This window comes from Dermochelys coriacea, chromosome 1, assembly GCF_009764565.3.
Source record: "Dermochelys coriacea isolate rDerCor1 chromosome 1, rDerCor1.pri.v4, whole genome shotgun sequence".
NCBI lineage: Eukaryota > Metazoa > Chordata > Testudines > Dermochelyidae > Dermochelys > Dermochelys coriacea.
Window position 1 is genome coordinate 18,974,390 of NC_050068.2, and position 17,857 is coordinate 18,992,246.

The 17,857-nt window shown below is 43.8% G+C and overlaps 1 protein-coding gene and 1 long non-coding RNA gene across 6 annotated transcripts in view; both read left to right on the forward strand.

Annotated features, from left to right (window-relative positions):
• DDIAS (DNA damage induced apoptosis suppressor) overlaps positions 1–13,665 on the forward strand; it is a 27,937-nt gene extending 14,272 nt beyond the window's left edge. For 2 of the 5 annotated variants that reach the window (XM_043504097.1, XM_038387412.1), the window contains exons 2-5: positions 3,178–3,306; positions 4,673–4,834; positions 8,095–8,209; positions 10,821–13,665. In XM_043504097.1, coding sequence (XP_043360032.1) covers positions 3,194–3,306; positions 4,673–4,834; positions 8,095–8,209; positions 10,821–13,373 — 2,943 coding nt within the window. In that variant the 5' untranslated portion in view covers positions 3,178–3,193 and the 3' untranslated portion in view covers positions 13,374–13,665. Of the gene's footprint in view, positions 1–1,744; positions 1,976–3,172; positions 3,307–4,672; positions 4,835–8,094; positions 8,210–10,820 lie in introns of those variants that run through there. The other 3 variants (XM_038387413.2, XM_038387416.1, XM_043504096.1) reach the window with 3 other exon arrangements.
• LOC122457873 overlaps positions 1–17,835 on the forward strand; it is a 19,827-nt gene extending 1,992 nt beyond the window's left edge. The window contains exons 2-3 of the long non-coding RNA XR_006277556.1: positions 1,251–1,255; positions 17,823–17,835. This is a non-coding gene — a long non-coding RNA (uncharacterized LOC122457873). The remainder of the gene's footprint in view (positions 1–1,250; positions 1,256–17,822) is intronic.
• Positions 17,836–17,857: the final 22 nt, after the last annotated feature.

Consider the following 17,857-nt stretch of genomic DNA (forward strand, 5'->3'; position numbering starts at 1 on the left):
ATAGTGTTCTGCAGTTTCAGAATTGAAGTCTTGTGATATAGTCTTATATTTTAAAAAAAACCTTCAGAGCAAGAAGCATATATGAATGGCTAAATGACTCCTTGAGAAAACAGCAGCTTTGAGAGTAAAGCAGGGGTCGGCAACCTGTGGCATGCATGCCAAAGGCAGCACGCAAGTCGATTTTTACTGGCACGCTGCTGCCAGCCAGGGTCCCCAGCCATCAGCCCCGCTCAGGCCACTGCCTGCCTGGGTGAATGGAACCCCAGACTGACAGCAGGCTGAGCGGGGTCGGCAGCCTGGACCCCAGCTGGCAGGAGCCGGTGGATGAAACCCCAGACCAGTGGCAGGCTGAGCCACTCGGCCCGCTGCTGGTTTGAGGTTCTGTCCGCCGGCCCCACTCAGCTCGCTGATGGTCTGGAGTTCCGGCCGCTGGCCCCTTGCCAGCCAGGGTCTCAGCCCACTGCAAGCCTGAGTGAATGGAACCCCCAGCCAGCAGTGGGCTGAGCAGGGCCAGCGGCTGGGACCACGGCTGGCAGGAACCGGCAGAACCCCAGACCGGCAGCGAGTCAGCCACTGCTGGTCTGGGGTTCTGTCTGCCACCCAGCTCAGCCTGCTGATAGTCTGGGGTTCCAGTCACCGGCCCCTTGCCAGCCGGGATCCCGGCCATCTGCCCCACTCAGCCTGCTGCTGGCCTGGGATACCAGCTGCCAACCCCGTTCACCTCACTACTGGTCTGGGGTTCCAGCCGCCCTGCCCCTTGCCAGCCGGGGTCCAGGCCTCCAGCCCTGCTCAGCCCTTCTGCCAGGTTGAGGTACCGGCAGCCAGCCCAGGGCCCTGCTTCTGGCCTGGGCCCAACGCTGTACAGCCCTTATCAAAATTACACTACAGTTAGCTTGAAAACTTTATACATTTTTTAATGATTACTGTAATATACAATGTTAATAAATACATGGGTTTGATGAAACAAAGTAGTTGTACTTATGTGCCTGTGCTTAATTTGTGTTTTCAATGATTTACTTTCTAAAAAAACTCGCATGTCTCGCACCCCCAGAAAGGGCATCTCACACCTGCAGGGGGTGCGTGCATCCCAGGTTAAGAACCACTGCATTAAACTGATAAGATCTTCATTTTAATTTAATTTTAAATGAAGCTGCTTAAACATTTTAAAAACCTTGTTTACTTTACATACAACAATAGTTTAGTTATATAATACAGACTTATAGAGAGAGACCTTCTAAAAACAAAAGGAGTACTTGTGGCACCTTAGAGACTAACATTTATTTGAGCATAAGCTTTCGTGAGCTACAGCTCACATGCATCTGATGAAGTGAGCTGTAGCTCACGAAAGCTTATGCTCTAATAAATTTGTTAGTCTCTAAGGTGCCACCAGTACTCCTTTTTCTTTTTTGCGAATACAGACAAACACAGCTGCTACTCTGAAACCTTCTAAAAACATTAAACTGTATTACTGGCACATGAAACCTTAAATTAGAGTGAATAAATGAAGATTCAGCACACCACTTCTGAAAGGTTGCTGACCCCTGGAGTAAAGTGTGCCTGAGCAAAAATGTATTAATTCAAACCAGATGACTTACATTTTTTAAATTTTGGTGAAACATAATACTAAAACCAAATGAGCCAAATGTCTTCTCAAAAGAATATTTGAGTTGCAGTCCCCTGAAAAATAGATGTATCAGAGGTCTCTTCTGTGATTTTAACTATAGCAGGGGTGGGCAAACTATGGACCGTGAGCCGCACCACGTGGCTCGGCTCTGCTTCGGCCGGGACACTGGGTCGGGGGCTGCACTACGCAACTCCCAGAAGCCACGGGATGGCCTCGATCTGGGTCCTACGCACTCCAATAGGAGCAGCAGGGGCGGTGCCTGTGGATGGGGCAGAGTGCGGAGCCACCTGACCGTGCCTCCGCGTAGGAGCCGGAGAAGGGATATGCCACTGCTTCCGGGAGCTGCTTATGGTAAGCGCTGCTTGGAAGCCCGCACCACCTGAGCCTCTCCCCATACCTCTGCCCCAGCCCTGACCCCCTCCCAGTCTCCAAACCCCTTGATCCCAGCCTGGAGCACCCTCCTGCACCCCAAACCTCTCATCCCCAGCCAGAACCTGCACCCTTTCCTGCACCCCTGCCCCAGCCCTTATTCCCCTCCCGCTCTCCAAACCCCTCAGTCCCAGCCCAGAGCACCCTCCTACACCCCAAACTCCTCGTCCCCAGCCCTACCCCAGAGCCTGCACCCCAACCCCAATTTTGTGAGCATTCATGGCCAGCCATACAATTTCTATTCCCCGATGTGGCCCTCAGGCCAAAAAGTTTGCCCACCCCTTAACTATAGAGTACATTCGTAATTCTGCAAAGAAAATTAAGACTAGTTTGGTTTGGAAGCTATTTAGCTCCTCATACTGCTATCCGATACACATGGGTAGACCTGTGCCTCACTGAAGTTAGTTGCACACTTCGCTGGTCTGCACTGTTGGATCAAAAGGCAGAATTATAGTCTTCATTCTCAATTGAAAGGACAACTTAGTGATTTTCTGAGTGCCTCGAGTGCCCAGCATCCCCCTGTCCCCTCATCGTTTGAATCACAGAATATCAGGGTTGGAAGGGACCTCAGGAGGTCATCTAGTCCAACCCTCTGCTCAAAGCAGGACCAATCCCCAACTAAATCATCCCAGCCAGGATGGGAGTTGACCTTGTTCATGAAGACAGAGGCAAAAAAAGCATTGAGTACATTAGCTTTTTCCACATCCTCTGTCACTAGGTTGTCTCCCTCACTCATGAACTCGTTGAAGTTCAACACAATAATGCAAACATCATCATGCAGGTGTCTCAGGTTTTTAACCCCATGTTGTGACTCCAGCTTAAATAAAAAAAGTCCAGAACAATTTTGCTTTAAAGCTGGGATGAAGCATAGTTATAATACCACCTTAAACAGTACAGTATTTTGCAGTACTCATTTGAAAAACTATTAAATGTTTCTCTTTAACACAACTTCAAGTAGCCGTTGTCTTTTTCACAAGGAGCAGTAAATAATATGCTGAGATTAATCGGGATACAGACTACTCTTTTTAAAATAGCTAAAGTTTTATTTTTCAGAAAAAGAAGTTTGTGTTAAAATTTCATAAATGAGAATCTCATCAGATCATTCTGTGTTTCTCTCTTTTCAGGTGACACTGTGAACACATGAATGGCAGGAGAAGACTGTTAGCTGCCTCTGTAATTTCTGTCCAAAACTCCAACTTTGTGTATCCTTCTTGTCAAAATTGCTTTTCTAAGCTGATATTAGATTCTAATAGGTAGGTCCAGGTTGGGGCATTGCTAATTGTTTATTTGGAAACACCTACCACAATTTGGGTGCTATAAGTTGCCTGTAGAAAGTTGTATTAGAACTATTATGTTAGTGCCTGAGAACCCTAGTCACGGACCAGGATCTGATTGATCTTGGCCCCATACAAAAACAGTCCTTATCCCAAAGAGTTTACAAATGTAATTATAAGATGACACAGCAGGTGAGACAAAAGATAGAAGGGGAGCACAATGAGAAAATGCTCATGATCGTCAATGACAGTGGTCTCAGCACACTAGCAGCCTAACTGTTGTAAAGTTTCTTGTAGGCATTATGACAATGGGGAGTTTTAAGGGGGGATTTGAAAGAGGACAATATGGTGGCAGAATACGGGGCACTGAGCACAGAATACATTTACTTTCCTATAGGTTCCTTGAAATCTAGATTCACTAGCTCCTGCTTTCTTATGCCAGTAGGAACTATGGGCTCATTCTTGCATCTATAGACACTTTCTCCTGGATGTCTTAACTTCAGTTTAACATGACTAAAACTGAGCTGGTTTCTTGAACTTCATGAACCCTTTTGACTTTCCTCATTCTTTATCTGTAGACAACCCCATCCTTCCTCTCTTAACATAGGGTCTCTCCTCCTGTGTGATTTCTCCTCTTCATCTCACATCTAGACATTGCCCAAATTTTGCCCTTTCCTACTCCACAGCATTTGGCAATCACATAGTGCCATTGTTCTGTAAAATCAAGAAACTCCCACAAATGTGTGGAACATGCAGATTGATGCCCTGTCAAACCCTGGGCACTGACTCTGAAGCACACGAAAACAATGAATTCCATAAATACTAAATCAAGACATCCAGCTTTACAAAGCCTGATATCTCCATAGTGTCAGATATTGAAGAGAAGATAGATGGTGGAGGTTTCTAATGTCTGAGGGGGGTTGTTATCTTTTTGATTTATCCAAAGCTCTAGGTACTAGAGTAAATAAAATAAAAGAAATACAAAATACAAAAACTACTGTGCTAGGAGTTTCAAAGTGAAGTCAGTCATCCCTCAACGCCTCCTCCCCCCCTCCCCCCAAAAACCCCATTAAAGTATCCCAACCTCCCCAAAGCCTATATTAGGTTTGTTTACTAACTATGTAAAAAAGCGTCACTGAAGTTCATAGGGCTTTGCATGATCACAGGAATCTGCCTTTGTTGAGCTTATTGCATGATTGGGCCATAAAGAGCAAAGAATAAGAAAAAAACATTTCTGATTTGGTACAAGATGCATTATGCTGGTAGTATTTATTGATGGATAGAAATTCTTACTACACCATCAATTAACAAAAATGTGTGCTCATTTTTCTTACTGTCTTACCAGGTTTAACTGTCTAAAATGTGGCTGCACGGGTGAAGCTAAGGATGCAAACTACAGGTATAAGCTGTCCCTAAAAGTTGCTGGCACTAGTGATTTATTTAACATTACCGTGTTTGGAAGCTCTTTAGATCCATTCTTTGGGGTCACAGCAGGAAGTCTGCAGAGGTAAAGGGTTACTTTTTTTAAAATTATATAGCTGCTTCCCCTCACTCAACCTAGCAGAATCGGGGCGGGGGAGGGGGGAATGAGTGTGTGGCTACATTCATGGCTCTAAATATTTTCTTAGAACTGTTTGCCAACTTGGTATCTGAGCAGTATTCCTCCATAAACTGGTAAAAATTAGATCTGAATAGATGGTGATTTATTTGTAAGGGTGAAATCAGGAAAATACCTACTTGTTACAAGCATTTATTTGGCACCTATCACCATGTTAACTGGACACTTTAAAAGACTTAAGTTGAGACATTAAAGATGTTCGTAAGAGACAAAACCCCATGAGCTCTACTGCCTGCAGCTTAATCTGTCTACTAGGAAACCAGGAGTTAACATTTGAGAAGATCTTGTCAAAGAGGTGCACCTCACAATATCATTTCACTAATAATTTATTGGTATGACAGCTGTACATGTGTTGCCAAAGTGCAGGAGAGAGACCTGAAGGATCTCTATCAAAGGTAGATATTATCTGCCATTTGTGAGTTTCACGCTGCATTGGGAGTTTGGTCCCTTATGTCCCTTTGTCATTAGTGATCATTCCTGGTCTGATGGCAAGTTGCTAAATAGTGTAGCTTCCCTCAAGTTTAGACACACTTTTCCATGTCATTTAGATGCCTCATTGGGGACATCTCTCTCTTGCACTACCTTGTGTTTTGGACATTGAGGTAGAAAATGTGTCTTATAGCTCTTCACTGAAGTAGTCAGGTTGAATTTAGCAAGGAGTGAATTCCCAGGCATGCTACTGAGAACTCAACCACCAGCCCTACAAGCTTCACCCTTTGGCCATAAAAAATCCTGACTATAAAAATCTTTGGGTGGGATTTGACTTCAGTGAGAATTTTATCCATGTGATCAGTAGGAGCAGAATTGAACCTAAGCCAAGAATTTCTGAAAACACCACCTTAATAGCTTCCCTAGGTAGGGAATACATTCTCACCCACCTGATTTGTATTATCCTTTGCTAACTCTCTCTAATAACACATAGTTGCAGCTTGTTCCTCAGCTTCAAGACCATCACCATGACCTCTCTCTCTCTCTCTCTCAAATTTCACACACAAGTTGTGGTGGATAGACAAAGAAGGTTGCTTTGTCTTGCATTCTGAATAGTTAGGAAAATATTCTGGCTTTTTATCCCAGTCTACAACCTGCTACTCCTGGGAGAATTGTGCACTATTGCGTGGGCACATAATTAATGAGCCCTGCAGATTTCTAATTTTTTGCACAGAAAAAAATGTTGCTGCTGTTCCGCCTTTTGTCCACAAGAGGGCACTGTGGCACAAGAACAGCAGCTCCCAGCAGAAAGTAACTTATGCAATTCTGTCTTTTGCCCACCAGAGGGCACTATGGCCATAAAACAAAGCTATGGCTCATGGCCAGCGAGGGAAGAGAGAGAGCTGCCTTCTTCACAGTGCTTGTCAGGCCAGGTCAGGGGACGGGGGTTATGGAGACACAAAAAGCGTGGGGTGCTGTGGTTTGCGGGGTCAGATGGGCTCCTAAGGGCTAGTGGAGGAGGACAGACTTGGGCAGGGGCTGAATGGGAGTGGAGGTGCAGAGACATGTAGGGACGGGAGTGGCTGGGTGGGGGAACAGAGACACATGGGGACCGGGGCAGATGTGCCTGATTGAATGAGAGAGGATAGGGGTTAGCCAGGGTCTGCATGGGGGAAGGTCTCTAACAATCCCTCCGCGCAAAAAACCTGTTCCATACTTTTCCCACTCATACCCAACAACCCTCTAAGTTCACACCCAGGCTCCTTCCCAGCAATATATTTTCCTCTCCCTCAGCTCCTCCGTTACCTCTGACTCCCCCAAACCTTTGCACTGCTTCTGAGGGGTGTGGGGAAAATGGTTCTGTGGTGTAGTTTAAGTGAATTATTACTCAGATTCCTTACTAGGTATATTAATACAGAACTCTATTTGTCAAAAAACATTTCCTGAATCTTTTTTGTTGTCTGTATTGTTACAGACATACTTGCTGACAGGTATTTTGAAATAAATGACCAAAAATAATTGTGTTGTTTTTGACAAATAAAATATGCGGAATTTTAAAATATTGTGCACAGAATTTTTAATTTTTTGGTGCAGAATTCTACCAGGAGTAAGCTGCCCATCAGGTAGTTCCCATCATTAGAGTAATATGTGGTACCACCTTCTTACCAACTGACATTCTAATGCTTCAATTCCATGTTTTCCAGTTCCTTTAGCAGCTGTAGATGATAGGAATAGGGAGTGTATAGTGTCTCAGGGCTTGTCTAAGCTCACAGTGCTGCAATGGCACTTCCTGCACCAACAGAAGAACTTCTCCCATTGGCATATATACTCCACCTCCCCGAGAGGTGATGGTTATTTTGACGGGAGAAACCCTCCTGTCACCATCGCACTGTCTATACCGGGGGTTAAGTCGGTATAACTATAACTATATCACTTAGTGGTGTGGATTTTCCACACCCTGAGCAACATAGTTATGCTGACATGTTTGTAGTGTAGACCAGGGCTCAGTCTGTGTGCACACATGCTTCTGTAAATTTTTATTACTTTATAGCAGAAGAATGTATCATGAATACTTCGTTTTAAAAAAAAACAAAAAACACCCAGTGTAGTGTGAATTTATTGCTATACTTCAGGCTTGGTGCTAGCTTTAATTTTTGGCCTTATCTACAATAAAACATTGTACTGCTTTTACTATATCATTATACATGAAATGGCAGACCTCTCACCTCCTCTTAGTGTGGACAAAGTTATATCGTTATAAGCGTGCTTAGTATCAGTATAGCTATTCCCATACCAGAAGGGGAACAAGTTACTCTGGTATTTCACCTTTATACCAGTATAACTGCGTCCACGCTGTGGGTGGTACCAATCTAACTATCAATAAAAACACACCCTTAACAGAAATACTGATACTGCTGTAAAAATTGTGTACAGACCAGTCCTAAAGCAAATTATGTAGTTGTCTGCTTACTCCATTATTTCTCTATTTGATTTTTTTCCAGTTGTATGTGTCCTTACTTCTCTTCTGTATAATAAAGTTGATTCTCTGCAGGTCACTGCTTTGTCACTGCTAACTTCCTACTCTGATTTCATCTTTTCATTCCATGTGTAGCTCAACAACCTAACCCAATACCCCATTTTAGTGTGGGTGCCCTAATCATTACAATTTAAAGCTTTCTCTGTCCATGTCAATACTTAACATTTAACGTTCTTCATTTCAGGTATATTCAAGATTTTAACCAAGTAGGAGAGCTGGACAGAGATGTATCTCCAAGTGTGTTAATTCAAGCAGTCAAAACTTGTTTCATTGGGAGAAGATTTATATTTGGAGTGAAGGTAACTTTCCACCTTTGATCCATTAGTTTCCAGTTGAATCATGCAAATTTTACTAGGCAGGCTTGAGAGTCTAATGTATCCTGTTCCCACACTGACAGTAGCAGAGCAGCATGTATGATTTCTTCTGGGGACTGAAATATCCAGGAAAGAAGGCAGTGGGGCTAGGCCATAAGATGAGGAATCAGACCTGTGTTCCACTCTGTTCTGCTATTAACTTCCCATGTAATTGAGTAAGGCCCAGATCTGCAAAGGTACTTAGCAGCCTAAACCCCAGATTTAGGCTTCTACGTCACAATCTTAGGCACCACTGCCATCCACAAAACCCCCATATGGCTGTTATGTGTAGGAATTAAGGCCATTTGGCAGCTACATTTTCAGGGTAAAGGTTCCCCTTGACACCTACATTTCTGCCTCTGGGCACATGCATTGTTGCCTCCCTCTAGGCATTCAGATGTTTCTCTCTTGCCTAAGCCCCAGTACAATCCATGAACTGGGAGAAGTTAGGTGGGAGGCCACCTATCTCACCGGTGGGATCTGATCCAATAGGCATGCTCGGAGCAAGCCTACTGAATCGGGCCCCATTCAAAACTTGCCAGGAGGTGCCCACCTTTGTAACTTTTAGTCTAGTGGCTAGAGAATTCGCCTAGGATGTAGGAGACCCAAGTTCAATTCCCCCCCGCCTAATGGAGAGAGAGGATTTGAACAGAGGTCTTCCACACCTCTCAGGAGAGTGCTCTAACCACTTTGCCATGGGATATTCTGATACCTCTCCGTCTCCCCTGATGAAACTGGTCCACTTTGTATAAATATTTTAGTCATTGGAGCCAGGAGACTGGACTTGAGGTCTCCCACCTCCCAAGTGGGTGCCCTAACCCCTGGACTGTAGAGTAACTTTTTCTCTCTCTCCAAATGTCTAGTTTGTTTGCTTTGAGGGGGTTTTGTTTAGTTTTTTTTAACATTTGGATGCTGCAAGATAAAAAGTGCTAAATATATTATACTGTAATTGCTACAGTTTAGCACCTGCATTCACAGACCTTTCTGCATTTGAGTGTTAATAGAGGTCTCCACAGATCCAAAGACACTACTAGAAACTGATAGTTCAATAGAAGACTCCAAGGTGTTGGTTATATTTTCATTTTAAATGTTCATTTTAAAGATTTTATATCTATGTAAACTCAGGTATTGTTAATCTAGACTGAAAGGTCTGGACTAAATCCTGAGAGATACTGGCTAGCTCCCACTCCCACAGATATGATGGGAATTCTATGTGACAGGTGCAATAGAAATACACAGATCTCCCTGGTATCTGAATACTGGAAGTTGGGAGATTAGCTTTATGTGAGAGCAGCTATTCACTAAGGTTCCAATTCTCCAATGTGAGTACTCTTTATGCACCTGAACAATCATCCTTTTGATGGGAATGAGGCTACTCGCATTGTAAGGATTACTCAGATGTTTAAGGAGGGTCTGACTGGGTATAGTTGTGTACACCATCTGTACACGCTCCCAGCTCAAAACACCAGTATTAAACACTGCAGTGTTAAAACTAAGACTCAAACACAAAGGGATTACCCTAGCCTATAAGTATCTACATGGGGAACAAACATTTAATAATGGACTCTTCGCTCTACCAAGCAGCACAAATTTGCACAGGAAATAGGCATGTATTTTTAACAATGAGAGTAATTAACCATTGTAACAACTTACCAAGGGTCATGGTTGATTCTCCATTACTGACCATCCAAGATTAGATGTTTTTCTAAAATACCTGCTCTAGGAATTATTTTGCAGAAGTCCTCAGGCCTGTGCAATTCAGGAGGTCAGACTAGATGATCCCAATGGTCCCTTCTGGCCTTGGAATCTGTGAATCGTTCGGCAGTCTGTACCTTCCACCAGTTGCTCAGCTGTGGCATTGCATTTCCTCTAGACACTACAGGTGTTTTAATCACTCCGTGAGCTACATGCTTTAGGTCTTTTTCCAAGAATGCCTCTAAATTTGCACCTGCAGTTTCAATTCAGTGAGTGATAAATGGGGGTGCAAATAGAATTTCAGATGAGGCCCCTCTGAAAATGTGGCCATACAGCTCCAGCACTATCTAGACCTAACCAACTGGGTCCAGGTAATATTCCTCTCCAATCCCTGCTCCCGGGTATCAGGGTGCCCTGCTTTGAACATTGCTCAGTACGTCATTGTTCAAAGGAAGGTATCTGCTGTCCAGTGGCCACCTAGTCAATTATGTAGTACGTCTCTCTTCACAACATGGCCTTCTCTAGTGACGTAGTTTTTCTTCTACCCAGGTTTTGTCTTTTCTCCTTAGAATTCCTACTGAGTTTTCACCAAGTGCTCTGAAAATTCTTTGTATCATTGCCACAAAGGCCTTCTGACTGGGATGTCCTTTATAGCTTTCAGTAGCACACATTTGCTAGGGTGTGCTGCTGTGAGACAGCAGGTTTTCATCTCTTCCCCAAAGACCCTGATTAAAAGAGAAGGTTTTTAAAATGAACTGTGGACTGGACTTGCTTAGACCTTTCTTGCTCTCAGTCCCCATAAAATTTTGCTCTGTATACAGACAAATCATTACACTAATAAACATAATTAATTCTTTTGCAGAGCTCTGAAAATGATGATAGAGGACACTCTGTTTATGACAGCATTTTGCAAAACTGCTACAGAATTAATAGACTTACAAGAGATCTTACAGCCTGCCAGATTTTCCTGCCAAACACGGCTGTTGCCGGCTTTACTGTTATCAGCTACTTCCATCAGCTCCTGCAATCAGCTAATTTCAGGAGCAGTCACTGTAGCTCACAGCAACCTGGTTGTCCTTTCATTGCAATAGATCAGCCTAGCAGCGAGCTCAGCAGCTTGTGTAGCTCTGGCAGCAACTCATATTTTGTTCAGTCAGGTGGCCAAGAGAGTTTTTCAGGACCCTGGCAGCAGTCCTTTGGTCTGACTTCTTCATCTGTTGATTGGATAACAACAGAAGACTTTTCATCTTTAGAACTGGGCAAGGCTGCTGGTGAACAGTGTAAACTACAGGAGAGGCGTTTCTCTGCAGAAGTATGCAGCCTAAGCCCCAGCAACCAAGCCATTCAAGATTTGCAGCTCTGTAACCCTCTGAATGAGAGAAATGAACAGGAAGATAATGAATTCAGTTCACTATCTAGTCAGTCAAACACGATCACTGCAACTGAAAAACTAGAGAGCTTCTCTTCTTTAAAGAGAGAATGGTCACCTGACAGGAACAGGTCCAGATTGTTACAAAGCCCATTGGATTTAAAATACTCTTGCCCAGAGATTATCAGCAGACATGATTACTTTCAAGAAAACTCTTTTAACTCCTTGATTTACCAGAGAAAAGATTATTCATTTTGCGCCTCAGCAGTGTCTCCTAATTATGGAATTGCAGCTGGAACTTCTCAGGATGACCCTATGATTTGGGATGAGTTGCCGTTCTCTGAAAGTCTAAATGAATTCATAGCCAGAATTGAAAACAACAAGAGCACCCTATCCCCAGTAGGTCTCAATGCTCATAAATATTCCCTGCATGAAAGAAGTGAGTTGGATGAAAATCATAGCAAAACATCATGTAGTCAAGGCATTGTACATGCTGCCTGCAAATCAACCACCACAACAGGGAGGTTCCCACAACTAGCAGAGAATGTGAATACTTGCAAAGAGCATATTACCTCCTGCCATCAATCAAACCTCACTCCTGTAAATGGCCAAGTATCACAGAGTGAGTCTTTGACCAGCGTTTTATCTACAAGTACTAAGGGAGGCAGAGAGTCTGACTTTATACCTAACCTACCTCTGCTGGTGCTGTCCCAGTCCTCAGCAGTTACAGCAACTTTTGCTCTTTCAGCGGGCAGTTTTCTACAATCTGAGGAAGCAAATGTTAATATTTCAAACAATGCCCATTCTTTCACCAACCTTCAGTGTACTATGAAAGATGCAGAAAGCCCATATTTACAAAGGAGAGAGAAACCTGCCCGCTTACATTCTCTATATGATGGCTGTGTAGCCAATTGGGAAAATAAAGAAAATTGTAGTTATCCACCAGACCCAAGAACAGATCTTACAAGTTCTCAAGACCTGGGCTGTGATTCAGCAGCTCCCTACAAAGCTAAAAATATGTGTAAGAGAGAATTAGAACCATTAACTGAATTGCAAGAAAATACTGTTAGAGCTATAAACCAGAGTGACTTGCTACAGAACAACTCCAATCACCCCAAAAGCAGCTACAATGCTTCTGCTGACCTCTTTGATGCTAGTGCCAGAGAGATAGAAACCATGGTAGAATTTTCAAATAAGTCTCACAACTCTTCAGCACAGGAAGATGTTTTGACTGAAAAGTGCACAGCATCTGAATTAGTGTGTAGTCCATTAGATGTTGACTGTAGCTATTCAAAGTGCAGATCCTCACTTTTTGGTATACACAGTACACCCATAACTTACTCACTTTATGATTTAGAACTTGATCTGGTAGATACCCAGAACTTTGTTCCTTATTCACAGTCAACTCCTGTTGCAAGACCTCTTCAAAAATTCAGATCCCAGAGGGGGAGAAAATCAGTTCTCCCTAAACTGACATCTAAAAGTCCTACTAAAATCCACTGCAAATGTAAACCGTCTAGGCCTTCTTTTAAAAATACTTTATTAAGACAACTTACCAGCAACTTCCTGAAACACACAAGATCAAGTAACATAGCCATCAATAAGTCTGTTTCACAGCAATCGTTTATCAACAGCAAGGTGCCAGAGAATGACTCTAAAGAATGGATTCCTCCATCGGCAACAAAATTGTTACAGCCAGTTGCATTTTCTACTTTAAAAACAGTTGGATTGCAAGCCAGGAGCCCAGCTATCTGCAAACCCCTTGACAAAAAAACTATTTCTGAAGACAAAGCCAACAGTGGAAAGTCAAGAACTGATGCATGTTTAAGAAGCAGAAAATTAAATCCTATGAATAGAGCTGGAATTCCAACAACTCTTATACCTGAAAATGCTGCTAAGGCCTCGCTTCTGGAAGATGCGGTGTCTGGAACTTGTGCCTGCTCAGAAACCCAGAAGAGCCATTCATGTGTAACTTATTTAGTGGGTGGACTGGATGACGCAGTTAGCTGGTCTCCTGAACTGTTTACAGAAAAATACTATTTCTAAGTATGTGGCTTTTGGGGGGAAAAAAGCCTTATCTTGAAACATGACTCCACCTCATTTTGTTTAATTTTTGGAAGGGTGCCAGCATTACCCGAGAAGAAAAAGGGCTGTTTTAAAAAAAGTGTAATTATTCATACGTCTCTCGGCATCTGTCTTGTTTTAAGATGAATTATGCCTAGCTGCAAAGCCTTTTGTCTTGCACGGAGGTTGGGGAACACAGAACCCTGCTGTCACTTTATTTTCTTGAGGATGAAATGACTAAGCTAAAAAATGTGAAATAAAAGTTTAACATTAATAGACCGGCTATGCAACCTTACTTTTGAAGCCTATTCAAGCAAAGGCTTGTTTAGCCAATAATTGTATCTTCCCCAGAGAGTGGTGCATTCCTAGGGCTCTCTCTCCTGCTTTGTTCAAAACACAGGCCCTGGATTCTGCTTTCAGTGAAATTCTTTTGTGGAAGGCTGACTTTGCTGTTTTAGGACTGTTAGGAAATATGTCACAGGAGGGAATAAATTCCATTCTAAAACATTAGGTACTGTGACTGGAACTAGGCATCAGATGAGCTGCATTCGGTTCCATCTCTGCTACCCATTTAGTTTTGTCTTTGAGGGAAGTCATTATGATATTTCTAATGCACCTGTCTTGGCACCAGGAACAATATTCAGTCCCCAGTCAGAGGAATCAGTAGGAGACTTTTTTCATTATTTCATGGGCTAGTGGAATGGGCTCCAAGGCATCCACTGTCTCTGGGCCTTAGTGGGTTTTTCAATCTGCAAAAGAAAACTCAGCCACTGAGAGCTGCTTGAAAGCAGTGTGTAAATGCAGATCTATTCCTGTTCCAAATCTCCCTGAACAGCAGTTTTCCTTTATTTTCAGCATGGACTTTCCATCTGCCCTATGGAGCTCTGAAAATCTCTCTTCCATTTCTCTACCCTACCTCATGGCCCCCCACATTGTAGCCACTCATCTCCTAACCAAAAACTTTGAAGCCCCTCGCTGTTTCTCTGTAGTTGGCGAGAAGGGTTACTCAGCATGAGGTGCTTCCTCCTCTTAGCAGCTGAGCATATTAGCACTGCAGTGTTTCTGAAAGCCAAAAAAGAAAAGTCATTAGTGGACACATACCAAGGCTCCCTAATATCCCCAAACAAATCCACTTTAAAAGAAGCTTTTCAGTTGTGCTCAGTAATATACAATGTCGGGACCTCACACCTATTCATGGTCTGATCTTCAGCAGCCCATGAGGCAGAGCAGAGTCATTCTCCATCTGTACAGCATGGGTAGTGAGACAGAGAGGTTCAGAGACTTGCCGGAAGTCTGTGGTAGACGGACAGACATAGAACCCAGCTTGCCTCAGTCCCAGAGCAGAATCTTAACTACAGACAGACCATCTTTCCTCTCGACCTTCTACCACTCACTGTGGCACTCTGACACCAAGAGTTCTTCCCACTTCTGGGAATCCTACACCACTAGGTGGTGAAGGGAAATGGCTGGGCCATAGTGAGGCGCCTGCAGGGATGTTCTGCCAGCCGTGTCCCATCTGTGGATCCTAGACAGACATAGGAGAGGAACAAAACACATTGGCTCAGCTACACTGTAAAGCACAAAATAGAATTTAAAAAAAAAAAAACTTGAACAGAAAAAAAATCAAGTTCTTTACCTATTTGAACAGTGCCACCTAAAAACTGGTGATCCTCATCACAGGCTCTGGGCAGCCGGCCCAAGAGTCCAACCAGCTGCCTCGTGTAAACGTCTAGTGATCCTCCACACTGCATAAGTGTAATCTCGGCCCCTCCTGCTGAGATGCACAGAACAGAACTATTCAAAACAGCTGGTGAGTGGAACACACCAATAATGTGAGCAGGTACATAGATGTAAAAGCCATAGATGGTGTGCCCCTGCAGTAGCGAGCAGTGTCTTTCCCTGTGGAATAGATGCACCAGCCCAGAAGCCTTGCAGCACTCGGGGTGGGGATGGAGGGGGAAGGGACATGCTGCAGTTGGAGTATCAGAAGCCGGCAGGGTAGTGTGGATGCTTTGCACTGGTTCGGTCATGCTAGTGCAATTCTCAACTGCAGATGAGAGTGCGATACTGAGTTTTGGCTCTCTGCACTTATGCCCATGTGGCCTATTCACACTGAGCTGCCTCACAAGTTGTTTGGCATATTTGACTAAGTCCTATTTGCCAGCTGGCATCTATGCATCATCAGCCACTCAGTGCAGTTGGGTGTGACCATCAGGCATGGGTGCCTGGAAATACATATTAGCATGGCTATTGTATATAGAAGATGGACCCACACTTACTGTAAGGGAAGTATCCAGCTGGCACAGAAATAAACAGTTCAGCTTCAGAGACCTCTCAATTCCAGTTGATGTAGTGTTCTTGCGTGATGTTCGTTATGGGAAAACATCTACATAAGGATACAGTGTCCATGCTAGTTCAGAACAGTAGCCATCCCATTTCACAGCTACAGTACACTTGATGTTAGCAGGGTTTTGCCTCTCTAATAAAGGAAAAATTGGCCCTTAGGTCCTGAAAGGTGTCTTGCTCTGCAGCATCTGAGCTGTGGAATCTAAAGCCATGGGAATGTGAGATTTTGCCACATATTGGCACCAAGTCTTAGGAATGTCCAATTGCAACACATCTGCTGGATGGCAGAACATGCAAGGTAAGACCTAATCTTCCATGGTGTTTAGCTAAATGTAAACAGGTGAGGGTAACAATGCAGAGCCCAACAGCAAAACGTTTAAGTAAATTAAACACCAGTGCAAAGCACAATTAAAGCAAATACTTGCCCGAAACCCCTTGGCACCTGCATGCAAGCCATTCATTTATAAAGAAACTCCCTGGCACCTCTTATGTAGAGATCTCAAAGTGTCTCATGTTAATGAATTAAACTGAGAGCCCTTAAGGGAGAGAAGAGGATGGGGAGAGATTCATTGATTTTACTTTTATGACCCCATCGTGATGGTTTCTAGTCCTTGCCTCACTTGGTCCCTTTTCTTCCTGGGGTGCTCTGCACACTACTGAGTTGCTGGCTGTCTCAGCTAGGATGTGAGGCCTGTAGCAGAAGAGACTGCCTGAAAACACAATGCTTATGCCCCATGCAGCAACCGAAACCTAGCTGTTGGCAGAAGGTTGCACAAGAATGTGTCACCCCCAGGCAGCAGGGAGACACATCCCACTCAAAGCATTTGCTACCTTGTGCATCAGGAACAGCCCTGCTGAAAGGCAACTATATGATGGGCGTAAAGAACCCCCATTCTGCATGCTGTTGAACCAGCCCGGAGTGCTCAGCGCCCCCTGCTGTTACACAGTCCTGGTCTGGTGCCCTTCACACAGCCCTTTTATCATCCATGCAAATACAGAGAGGGGGACCAAGACTGGTTCTAACCGCCTTCTTCCTCCTCCTCCCTCCATACCAAGTAGGAGTCACTAATGCCAGTGCTCTTGCAGGGGGCATTTTCTGTGTGCCTCACTCCAGTGCCAGATGTTTTCCTTGGGAGTAGGATGTTTCCCTCCCACTCCTCTTTGTGATGCTCTGTACCTCGGGGGAGCATCCAGAACCCCCATGTTCATCCTTGTAAAATGATTGTGCGGTACCCAATGCAAAGTTTGTCATGTTGGGTCTCTTTGGAAGGCTCATGATGCACTGAGCATGGTTGTTATAGAGATATTATAGTATTAGTTAGAGCAAAAAGAATGAGGCGTACTTGTGGCCCCTTAGAGACAAAGTTATTTGAGCAGAAGCTTTTGTGGGCTAAAACCCACTTCATCGGATGCATGCAGTGGAAAATAAAGTAGGAAGATATATATACAGAGAGAGGGAGAGAGGACTTGAAAAAATGGGTGTTGCCATATCCATTATAACAAGAGTGATCAGTTAAGGTGAGCTATTATCAGCAGGAGGGAAAAAAAACCTTTTGTAGTGATAATCAGGATGGCCCATTTCCAACAGTTGACAAGAAGGTGTGAGTAACAGTAGGGGGGGAAATAAGCATGAGGAAATAGTTTTACTTTGTGTAATGATCCATCCACTCCCAGTCTTTAAGCCTAATTTAATGGTGTCCAGTTTGCAAATAAATTCCAATTCAGCAGTTTCTCGTTGGAGTCTGTTTTTGACGGTTTTTTGTTGTAGTATTGCGACATTTAGATCTGTAATCGAGTGACCAGGGTGACTGAAGAGTTCTCCAACTGGTTTTTGAATGTTATAATTCTTAACGTCTGATTTGTGTCCATTTATTCTTTTACATAGAGACTGTCCAGTTTGGCCAATGTACGTGGCAGAGAGGCATTACTGGCACATGATGGCATATATCACATTGGTAGATGTGCAGGTGAACGAGCCTCTGATAGTGTGGCTGATGTGATTAGGTCCTATGATGGTGTCCCCTAAATAGATCTGTGGGCAGAGTTGGCAATGGGCTTTGTTGCAAGGATAGGTTCCTGGGTTAGTGTTTTTGTTGTGTAGTGTGTGGTTGGTTGCTGGT